This window comes from Vespula pensylvanica, chromosome 6, assembly GCF_014466175.1.
Source record: "Vespula pensylvanica isolate Volc-1 chromosome 6, ASM1446617v1, whole genome shotgun sequence".
Classification (NCBI taxonomy): domain Eukaryota; kingdom Metazoa; phylum Arthropoda; class Insecta; order Hymenoptera; family Vespidae; genus Vespula; species Vespula pensylvanica.
In genome coordinates, this window is record NC_057690.1 from 1,116,867 (window position 1) to 1,129,596 (window position 12,730).

At 30.2% G+C, this 12,730-nt stretch overlaps 1 protein-coding gene across 13 annotated transcripts; it reads right to left on the reverse strand.

Moving 5' to 3' along the window:
* LOC122630171 (transient receptor potential cation channel trpm) lies at positions 1–12,697 on the reverse strand. Of its 13 annotated transcripts, none has more exons than XM_043814370.1 (22): positions 11,908–12,012; positions 11,710–11,812; positions 11,224–11,393; positions 10,646–10,755; positions 10,291–10,373; positions 9,268–9,324; positions 8,474–8,660; positions 8,187–8,400; positions 7,887–8,046; positions 7,656–7,792; positions 7,389–7,545; positions 7,131–7,293; positions 6,706–7,014; positions 6,060–6,606; positions 5,752–5,963; positions 5,502–5,669; positions 4,171–4,230; positions 2,892–3,104; positions 2,398–2,746; positions 2,142–2,287; positions 1,468–2,058; positions 1–1,367 (listed from the first exon to the last, which is right to left on the reverse strand). In XM_043814370.1, exons 4-22 carry the CDS (start codon positions 10,706–10,708, stop codon positions 198–200), a joined length of 4,986 nt encoding a protein of 1,661 aa, XP_043670305.1. In that variant the 5' UTR covers positions 10,709–10,755; positions 11,224–11,393; positions 11,710–11,812; positions 11,908–12,012; the 3' UTR covers positions 1–197. The 13 variants fall into 13 exon arrangements, with proteins under 13 accessions (XP_043670305.1, XP_043670303.1, XP_043670298.1 ...); XM_043814368.1 differs by having other exon boundaries at positions 11,224–11,396; XM_043814363.1 differs by lacking the exons at positions 11,710–11,812; positions 11,908–12,012 and adding an exon at positions 12,506–12,697.
* Between the last annotated feature and the right edge of the window lie 33 nt (positions 12,698–12,730).

The window sequence follows — 12,730 nt, forward strand, 5'->3', positions numbered from 1 at the left end:
TCAACGTTCGATATAATGAATTCTCTCGAGACAATGAGAACTCTACAAATTCACTGTACAAATTCGATCGATTATTTAATTAAAAAGAAAAATGTCTAACTAACAGATACTTAAACTATAGCCTCATTGTATCGGATCACACACACACACATAGTAAAAGTATACGTAGTGTGTGGTGAGCGATATTTTGGATTACCTCAACACATAGTTTCAGAAGCTGGCGCTGGTACAGTACTCATATTTTTATCGCTTGGATCGGGAGATTCGGCGTCTCTTATCGCAGGTGGCCGTGAAAGTGTTTGCTCGATCTCTCTGGTAACACTGATCGTAGGTGGTGGTCTACGAGAGTCTTCGTCGATCGCAGAAGATCTTCGTAATTGACGATGTTCGTTGGATATGGCAAAGAAGTTAGCAGTAGCACCATCCTCGGGTGGATTACTGGATTCATCGTCGTCCTCTTTGTAACGTCGTTGAATTAAATCTTCCATTTGTTGATAATCGCACTCTTCGGCATCCCTTAAATGTTCGTTCTCTATTTGCCAAGCCATCTCAGGATTATTAATTTCCGATACATTTCTATTCCTGGATAAGGGAGGTGAAACTGGTGGCGTTCTTGGTGGACTAAGAAGACCGCAATAACTTTCTAATTCGTCAGTTATACTAGTATATTCGGCACGCATCGCCAAAAGTATGGATCTTTGGGTACTACCAGCTGAAGTAACGGAAGATGGAATCACAGCGACACGTGGTTCCGCCCATGTAACACCTCTTTGTATATTTGGCGGTGGAATCATTACTACGTCGTCAGACTCCGAACGAGTTCTACTAGTTTGTCTAATCGGACGTTCCGTCGAGTCTTGTCTCAATGGTTCCGAAGCAGGAGCTTCGCTGCTAACTTCTCTCTCTAACGATACTTCTTTTTTTATCGTTGATTCCACTTCTCCCACATCTTTGCTCACTTCGCTTTCTTGACTCGTAGTAGTCTTAACGTCTTCTTGAACATTCTGAGGATCAATGATGCTTACAGAGGAATCGTTTCTACTTAGATTCTCACGAGACGTTATAGTTTCTGAATTCTTCAAAGCGTCGTCCTCCAATGGTTGCTCCATGTTTAAAAATGTGGCATCGGTTTGAGAACGCAAAAGTCGCTTACGTCGTAATATGAGACTAGGTAATTGAGTATGAGAATCAGTCTCTGAAAAAGCATCCGATCTTTCAGAGACTCTGCGTTGACGAATGTCTATATCAAAAGTCATAGGAAGTCCTTCGTTGGGCATGTGCGTTGCCATGAAACGATGTATTACACCAAGATGCGCCAATGTTTGTTCGCTTAATTCTTCCAATTTGCGAATACGGAATTCTACGGCCTAAAAATTCAATATATACGATTTCATAAATTTTCATAACGTTTTTATATATTTCTTACAAGTTCTTTTTTTTTTTAAATCATCGATTAATCTGAATTACCTGAAGCGAAGCGTTCTGCGTATGTTCCTTTTTATCGATATCCTCTATTTTCTGATGCATATTTTCAACTCTTTCCGTTGTAATTTTAACGCGTTCTTCCGTAGACATTTGTAATTTCAGTTCTTGCTCGCGAAAGTATCCCTCAACGCAATCTTCTTCAAAATCATATAAACGTTCCATATCGTCAGCCTCGAGAAATAATTTAAGACCATTATCGCATGTTTCACCTGTACTTCTTTTACCACGCGTCAGGTGTCTCAGTAAATATTTTACTAATAAATATATATGGCAGACCGCGATAAGAGGTGGAGGTAAAACTGGTTTTTGCTCATATTCCATCACAACGGTAAAACGTTGGAACATCCATACTTGATGTGCAACGGCGTTAACCTCGTTGAATATATTATTGAAAACCGCGATCAACAAATTTATTAATAATATGTTTGCAACTAAAAGATATACGGACATAACTGCTGGCGTGATCCAACGACCTGGAAGACATTCCGGCATGCCTGGTTCATTTCCACAATCAGGATCTATATTATCCGCATACACTTCTCCGTAAAGCATGAAATAAGGTTCCATAAAAATCTACAACAAAGGATAGGAAGATGTCTATTGAATAAATTATAAAATAATTTTTCTATTATCGCTATAAAAGAAAACACACGTACATCACGGACTATTCGCCATTTTGGTTCTGCATTAGGATTTAATATAGCTTGTCTTGATACTCCAAAACTCATGAGAACAACTAGTAAAAGGACTACGAAATATATCATGTTTTTAACCATTTTACCCATCATTGTGACCAATGGACCTACCCAACAACAATTATTATTATTTACAATGATGACATACATTGTAATTGCACATTTTGGAAGTTTTAAAATTAGACAAGTTTAAAATATTAATTTTAATAAGACATACCTAAGTATTTGTTGACTCCGAGAATATTAAGTATTCTTAAATACCAATAAATACAATCAACACAATATATAACTCGACCTACATCAAAGGTTGAATGACGTAATCTCAAAGCAAGTCCGATTTGAAAAAATATTATTGCGGCTGCGTCACAAGGATTCCACATGTTCCAGGCCCAAACGCTGAATTTATGAGAGAGCTTTGCTGGTTCAGATGTTGCTATTTCTCGTACTTTTTCGCATCCCAATGTACAGATATAAGAAATCGCATAAATTTCTGCTAGCGACGGATGTTCACCCATTTGTATAAGTATACAATACGAAAATAAAAGTAAAAAGACAATATATGCTATCTGAAAATGAAATATTTAAAATATTATAACAATACAGGTGTATATAAAGAATTAATAATTGTTTATTGTTAAATAAAAATATTTTAATTAATTTTCTAAAAGGATTCACATTAAATTTAAAAAAGTAATCCTTGAATATACTTACAGCATTGGCCCAAAATTTTGTAATTGGTGCTGTATAAAATTCATACAATTTTTTCTTTAATCGTAATGGTCTACTGTTTTTGTTGTCATAATAGTCCGAACGAATACCATACGCTCGATGAGTTCCTTCTTCGTTATCTGCCAATACTTTGCCATTTTCTTGCACAATTGTTTCTTTTACAACAGTTGTAGAATGTTCACTGCTAATTAAAGCCTACACAAAAGCACATTACGTGTGAGAAGTTTCGTATGTACGAAACAGAACATCACATATTTCATAATAATAACTGTATGGAAAATTTTTTTGTCGTTGACAAAATAGCAAGGCTCATATGAAAGTCTGACATATGAATAAACAAAAACTACATAAAATTTTTAATGAAGACGAAGACAACATATTAAGCTATTAGTAATATGCATTCATGATTAATACGAAATAGAAGATGGATAAGATGACAAATTACATTCTAAGATTAGAAAGTTATGTAAAATAACAGACAATACTTAGATTTTGTAATATGCAGGATATGAAAGGTAGTGACATAAATGTGACAAAACATATTTTCAAAGATTGAGAAAAAGAGAAAACTGAAAAATATTTACTTTCAATTATATAAATAGCAATGGATAGACTGTTTAAAATAATATTATCTTTATGAATTTTTATATAAACACACATTTTTAAAGGAAACAAGATTTATTCAAAGAGGACTTCATTGGAATATAAAACTCATTTGTAAAATAGTAAAATGAAGCACACTAAGCATGCTAACAGAGTACTCTCTAATTTCATTTAGCAATTAGCAATTTGGTAATTTGATATTTTAAAGTAAATGAACTCATAACAAGGAAGCTCACAAGAAAATCTAAAAAATTGTGAAACTTTACTCACATTTAAAAGTAACAAAAAAGGGATAGAATGCAAAATCAATTTTATTTCAGATAATATAATAGACTACACACATATATATATATATGTGTGTGTGTGTATATATGGAAGATTTTATTTTGATATTAATTTTCTTTTGATAATTATTTTTATATTGAAGCATAGTACAAGTACTGATCCACACGTTCTTCTTTAACTTTAATCGGACATTTTCACTGTACGTTTTCACTACAAGAAAAATTTAGTGGACAAACAAGAGAGCACAGTGCGTATAAAATTATGCCTAACGATATGAAGAAACATATAAACAGAAGCAGCCAGAAGGTGCATCAGAAAGTGCATAATTGTTTTTATAGAGAGAATCGCTGCGCTCAGGTTAGTATAAATATACCTTAATGCCTTGATGGCTGCTGCATTTGTTGCGTATGCTGAGGCTCCTGCGCAGACGTTTCTAAAAAATAATTATTATGCATACCCACACAGTCTACGTATTAACAACTGATGAGTACCCTCTTAATGTGTTTAATAACATATGTTTTCAAGCGCTTAGAAAATAGAAATACACTGAAAATAATACAATTACTCATTCAACATAATCTCTATATTCTACTACACATTAATAATACTGCCTATATATATAATATATATGTATATACTATATGAGCAATATGAATAATAATAAATATTGTCAATCTCAATTATTCCAGCTTCAATAAAATTGAGTTTTATATTACCTTCGCTTAAATTGAGACAATGCAACTTGAAACATTGTTTTCAAAAAGGTTTACTAATTCTTATGGCTCATGAAACAATTTTACAACAAAACATTCCAATCAATACATTCCAAATCGCTCATATCAGGCATTAGTGAGATTTTTAATAAATATTATTAGAGATAATAAATGGTTTAAAATTATAAACGAGAATAAAATTTGTTAATATTAAAAATATTATTTTTAGAAGACATTAAAAGTAAAATAATTTTTAAGAAATAAAATTCTTTTAAATTATTATTTTCTATTTATTTAAACGATGAATTATGTAAAGCAATATGTAATAATTAACAAAATATATATGTATTAATCTGTATTGGTGAGTGACATTCTCAATAATATGATAAATTATTTTGCTTTATGAAAGAGAGATTAAGCTTTTCAAATTTGAACAATAAACTAAAGGAAAAAAAAAAAAAAGAAAAAAAAAAAATGTACTTAATGTTTTTATAGTGCTACTTTAGTCATAAGCAAATAATGTATTTTTGTAAATGCAAAGCTTACAGAAGCTACGTGTGCATCCTGTACAATATTGTAATTTTAAAACCAGCCACCAGTGTTCTGAGTTCATAATTAGTAACAAAAATATATTTTTAAGGAAAACAATATTTCTCTTTAAAAATATAATTATCTTTATGATCGTATTATAATATAATTATTATTTCCTTTATAAATGTTAATATATATATATATATAGAGAAAGAGAGATATGAAAAAAATTGATACATTAATTTTATGTTAAAAATGATTGAAAAATGAAAGTTAATTTTGTTCTATGGATGATATATATCTTTTAATTTTCGAACTATTAATATAATGTGAAATATATATATATATGAAATTAAATATGTAAAAATGCATAAACATACTTTTGATAAGACACTTAGTCACGTAGTCATAATAAATGACTAGGACACAAGGCACTTCAGTAAATCTAACGTATATTTACCTCAACATCCGGGCCATTCGATGTACCATGTTCTGATTCACTATCTTCCTTTTCATCTTCAAGAGCAATCAAATGTTCTTCTTGCGTTTGTGGCATTAATTGTAATTCCTCTCTACTTTTAAATTCCAATCGTGATATATAAACAGGACATAACAGACCAAGAACAACCTTTCCACAAAGATACAGATAAAACATTTTTTTATGAAAATTCTATTGCTATCTAATTAATTACATCAATTTTTATATTCACCTTTAAATTAGTATTTTTACGAGTACGAAGACCACCCATCCATAAATCTGCTAAAATGATTTGACTACAGGGATGCGCTAAAAGTGGACGATGATTAGCGGTAACTGCAAGGGATAAACAAGTTTGACCAGACCAATTTTGAAGTTCGGATGTCAATAATTGTTGTGTTTGATCGTCGTCTTGACGATAACAGTAATCCAATAATTCCAGAGCTGTTTCAACGAAACAAAATATCATTAACAGTTTTATATCATTTATTATTATTATTATTTTTTTTTTTTACTGTCAAGGAATGCAATTGATCGTACCAATATTTTCAAATTCCTTTCCATAACCACGTAATTCGTCGTAAACTTCGGTTTCAAGGTCATCTTCTGCAGCTTCATGAGCCATTGCTTTATACAATTTCAAGGCAACGAGAGCTTTAGCCAAAGCTTCTTCTCCATGTTGCCACATTAACAAAGCCATTTGTTGTCTTTTTGTTAATACCGCCCAAATAAGCAATTCATTGAATGGATAATCAAAAAGTGGTGTATCTCTATTAGCAGGCACAGTTTCGGCGAGCAAACTCATTGTCAAACTGTCTGATTTATTACCAGATCCTGAATAATAACGAGTACCAGAACTTAAAACACAACTATTCCGATGCATATGTTGTTGCTGTCCACCAGATCTTTTCATTACTTTGGTATAAATCACACGAAACCTTCTACGTGTATATTGTGCACGATAAGCTCCACCCATGAGTTTGTTGATTACTAATCCAATATCATGTAAGGTATACATGTACCCACGTGGAATATTAGGCCGTACATCTCGCAGAATATAGCCTAATGTGTTCGATGGGCCTTCTTTCTGATTAATCAAAGAAGAAACAAAAAATACATTATAATATATCTCTTGATAATATGAAAATATGAAAGTAATAATATTCTAAAACGATAGAAGACCTACTGTGTTATAAAGTTCTTCCAAACGAGGTATAGATAAAAATTTTCTCATGGACACACCATTTTCCAAAAGTAATTTCACGAAATCGATCCTATCGTGTTGTAAAGCTTGCATCATAGCTTGCTCCAAAGCACCAGGGGGCCATTTCTGACCGTATACAAAAATTTCACTACGAGCTATGTCCACTCTGTTCCATATTAAAGATAATGATAATTGTTCGGCTGGAGACAACTGTTTGGATTTAAATAAAGCTGTTAATATTGTTTGATCCAATTCTTGTGGTCGATCTTGCGTTATCCTGAATACGGTTATCTGAAAAGAGATAATGATATTCTTTTTTTATTTTGATTATATCAGACAATCCTTGTAGTCATGACGCAATGAAATTGGGTCTTGTTTTAGAAATTATGTTCTATTGGGTATCATACCAGATGTTTCTTACGAGTACATTGGAGCAATTCAGAATATAATTGATTTGTTTGTTCAACAGAAACTTTAAAAGTGCGTTTAATAGTATCCAGAAGATGTTCTCTCATACTTTCCAACGGTCCTTCACCATCTCCGGTTTCACCATCTCCTTCACTAGCATATCTAAGAAATTAAATATATTTTTATAAATAAAACGCTTATGGATAAACGTTTATTTATTTAAAGGAATGTTTCGATTAACTTTTCTTTAGCATTACTTGTGCATAAAAGCGATGAGATCAGCTGCACGTCCCGATCCATCACAAACAACAACAGGAACTGGAGGAACATCTGTAACATATTCTAATACCGAACGTATTGTGTTCGTTCCTCCTTCAATTACTAATGCTACTACAGGTATGCTACTGTGTGTATCTGTAACAATAATTTTACGTTATAAAATGAACAATATATTAACGTTCAATCATATATTGTTTTATCGCTAAAATACCAAATAAGCGTATTTCTATCGTACTAGGACTCACACGGCTGTAGTTTTAAATTAGATATATATTTTTCTAATTTTCTACGCAATACAATTTCTGCTCCATATCGACCTTCAGTACCATTATCTACTAATAAAAAGTAAGCATGTCGGTTATTCAGAACTGTGTATTTTGTCCTGAAAAAAAAAAAAAAAAAAAAAAAAAAAGCAAAGAGGTCTGTTAATATAGATTTAAGAAATAATTTGGGTTGTAAAGAAAATTATTTTTTACCAAGGAGAAGAAAGGCAGTCGTATGGTACTTCTTCACCACGTCCTATTAATTCGTGATTTTTATCTAAGACCCCCCATGGAGCTATACCTATGCTTACTACTCGACCCTGTCGTTGCGATCGTTCTAGCAGCAAAGCATCGCCAACTTGACGCGTAACTCCTAAAATATTAATGTTAATTAAAAATAATAAAACAGATATATTATGAATACGATATTAACAACCAGAAAAAAATGATTATGCTGGTACCAGTACGATAAACGATTTTTCTTATAAGTAGTTATGAAAGTATACAACGAACCTGTATTTGTTCCTCCTGTGAAAATCCAGGCTCCAGTTGTTTTAGCAGCTTTCAACAAACCTTTACGTAAAACTTTTTTCAAACTTGGCTGTAATTCAAAATTTGGTCGGCCACCATGAACGGTAATCAATAATTTAGGTAATCCTAAATTCCATTCTCGACACAATAATTGTACTATAGGTTCTGGGCGAGTGTCATGAGCTAATCTTACATACTAAAAAAAAAATGTGATATTGTTGTAGGATTATAAAACTACAATTATAAGTTTTATGTAGTATTAACTATACTTGTGCTTTAGTTGGATGTGGTCCACCTTGAAATTCGATAGTACCATATGCATCTGTAGGATAAGGATGTGTATTTTTTCCTGGAGACCATTGTTCACGTTCTTTTTCTATAGAACCACTGTTGGCATAACTTTGAACATCTGCACCAGTCCCACAATGATAAGTATAAGAATAACCACAGCAACATCTGTAATTGCAGATCATAGTTATTTGTCTTTATAAACAATGAATTACTTGTTTGACAGAGAAGTTCTCAAACATTTAACGCTTGGGCCTACTAAGACTTTATATATTACTAGTATATAATTTATAATAATATTATATATATATGTATATAAAATTTTATATATATGTACAAATATACATATATATATTATATATATTAAAACATGTTACTTTAAATCCACTTAATTTTCTTACGTGACAATTATTTCGATACATACTGCTGTATTGCATTTAATATTTCTTTGCGTATGCTATAAAGTATGACATTCCCATAATACTTTCAGGATTTTTTCTCAACTAGATAACAAATATAAGACAATCAAAAGTTAATTATAACGCATGAGAAACAGGCTATGAACATATGTGTATACATATGCAATAAATGTCAGTCACTAAACGTAAAGCAAAATAAAAAGTAAAAGAAAAAACGAATGGATTTCGTAAATGAATTCTTATATTCATTACGAAGATTAATATAATAAATAAAATATATTGAGAATGAATTTTATGATTATAAGAAAGCAGCATACGAAATGACGATTATAGCAGAATGCACAATGAAATCTCACCTGGAAGAAGTGATCACATCGTATTCTGCATTCTTATCTCCCTGTACTTCTGTGAACCTATAAACGGAATGAAATCAGGAAAAATAAATCAAATGGAAATGAATATACAAAAACACAACATTGAACGCATAAATAATACAAGAAATTATAAGTTAAATATATCACAATACAACGTAATATAAATTATATAAATTAATTCTTTTTTTTTTATAAAATAATTATAATATATAACACAAATGAAACACGTTGTTATTATAATTAAATGAATTATTAAAATAAAATTCATAGATATTAAAAAGTAATAAAAAGTACTTTTTAACATTACTGTATACTGAAATGAAATATGTTAGAAATAAAAAATGTGTGCATGACAAATTTGGCTACAATGTTTTGGTACAATAAATAAGAAAGCTAGTAAAGCAGTTAGTGACAGCCAAGATGATGTAACATATTCTCTATTTCCCAACTCAATAGAATGATATAATAAAGTTTTAAAAATAAATACACAAGTAATAAAATCTTCAGTTCAAAAAATTACATTTTTTAATTTACAAATTGTTAAAAAATTGATCTTAAAAGAAATAGATTAAATATAAAACACACTGAATAGCACACGCCAAATTCTGATTTAGAATGCATCTAAAATTCTTAGTTAAAATAGTGACATAATTATAGTGGTATACATATAGTACATATACTTACAAAGTATGTCTATTTCTTGTTTGAAAAATATGTTTAGTAATAGATTAAAAATACATTACAGCCCACATAATAATATAATCTATTTTTATCTAACTAAACAATATTACATATTATTAGAATGATTTTTATTTTTGAGAACTCTCAAATCATTATTTTTAAATTGCTTTATCATGTTATATAATATAAATATTTGTAAATAAAACTATTATCTATTTCATATAAAATAAAATACACAGATAAATAGTACACACCCACTAATGAATTATAAATATAATGTATTTATAATTATCCAATAAATATAGCAATAATGTATATTTTTACCTATGTTCATCCTTAGCACTTGGAATAAACTTGGAACATTCTCTTTTTTGAAAAGCTGCTTCTATCCAACTGCGTTCGGTTGCCTGCAATATAAAATATAGAGATATAACATGCATGTATATATATATATATATATCCGATTATTTGAAACTTAATATATTTTATTTTTATTATAATACATAAATAGAAAAAAATCAATAATTTTTTCATACTAGTCTTTAATGATTTATAACATGGCAATAGAGTACTATAGGACAAAATACCTGAAGTAAATCCTTGTTAATAATATAAACAAAACAATTAAAGAAACAAAAAAATACAATAATAAAAAAAGAAAAAAAAATACATATTATACCTTTGACTTTTTTCTCTTGACTTTAGGAGTATTTGCACCGCAAATAATATTTCCAATTGCCATGATGATACATGGAAATGCAACTCTTGTGATCAATAAATCTAATCAGTCTATAAATTTGACAATATAAATTCCATTTATAAATAATAATTAAAACATATTTAATTAATCTGTTAGAACATAAACAAAACGATAACACACATATATTATAAAAAATAATAATGTAAAAACAAGAAATAAAGAAAAATATGAATACAATAAGAAAAAGTTAATATCCCTTCTTGAATTATTGTCAGAATGTCGTAATTATGAATACTTACTAGAGCTAATAATAATGAAGAGTTACAACATGTCATAAAGATAAGATAAATTAAAAAGATAAGAATAATAGACATCGGTGAAAGTACTTCAGGAAAATATTTTTGCAATACAAATTGAATAGATTATACGTCCATGTTATTCGGATATATTCGAAAGATAAGATATATAAAAAAAAGAACAAAAAATAACGGGATCGAAAATAATTAATATAAAACTATATATATATATATATATACATAAATCCATTAGGTTCTTACCATTCGGCTAGGTTTATTCTTATCTATCATTCCTATACGCACATAACGCTTTGAACATCCACGATAGATGTGGATATTTTCTCAAAGGAGTCATGAGAATCACATTATTTGACTATGATATGATACAATAATAATTATTCCACATAAAAATCCCAATTAATTAGTAACATCTGCTGAAAAATAACAAAAGAAAAGGAAAAAATATATTTCATGCTTGAAAATTAACGTATGTTAAATAGTTAGAAGTCACGAACATTGATCGATCATAATATAACAATAAAAATAAATTGGATTCAATATTACACAATAAAACGTAATTCTCTATCAACAAACGTTTCATATTGCGAGCCATCTCATTGTTCTTTTTAACGTTTTTCTACGATTAACATCTACGTAACATTTAAACGTAATATATCTGAACATATTGTAGGAATGATATCATCCAAATTTGAAATCGAACGGCGGGAAACGAAGAACCTGTCATACCTGTCCGTCATGTGCCTAACGAGCTAACCTTTCTGTCACGTTAATTCACGGGATTGCACATGACCCGATCGCGTCTTGTAATATACGAAGGATCGAAGTTAAACTGGAGCAGAAAATAATTCATTGACTTGAACGGTTTTTACGAGAGAGACTGGTGAAATGTGAAAATAAAGATAATGAACATGGAAATATATGCACGTTTTGACCGAGCCGAAGGCGTAGATAAGATTCTTCGTTGATCGTCGAGTGCATCACGCGTGCATCTAACATGAAAAAAAGAAAAAAGAAAAAAAAGAAAAGAAAAAAAAAATATATATATATATAAACGATTATTGGTTATATTTTTTTCTTTAATTTTTTAACTCTCTTTTTTTTTTTTTTTCATTTCTTTTATTTTTTTTTTTCTTTCACTGAAAAAATTCCTTTGGCTCTTGGTAACTAGTTTTTACGTTGGTGTTCGATCACTGCCTTGCGAATAAATTGAATTCACTTTGTCGTACCAAACAATTAACACCAATCACTGACGTTTGTAGAAACGTTCACGATGCACCCTGATAATGTTCCAAGATACATACATGTGTGTATGCAAGAGATCTGTGGAAATATATATATATATATATATCTACGTATATATACGTGTATATATATATATATATATCACACACACACACACATATATATATATATATAAACTTTCTCTGGGTGCTCGCTTGATTTTTTCGTTTCCTTTTCTGCGCATTATCTATTAAGAGTTCACCCGTTTCTTTCTATCGTAAATTTTAGACAAAGAAATTACCGTTTTCTCTGTACTATCCTTTAAACACTATTCGCACGATATCTCATAGAACACTTTTAATATTATCACATTGCAACCCTTTTATCCCGTGCCAAACTACCTCCCTTGCAAATATCGAGTACGCTCCCCCGCATCGTTCACGATAAACTAGGCCAAGATCACCTTTAACCTCTACGAGGCGAATTAAATCTATTGGCAATACTGCGGAATGGAATTAAACGCGGA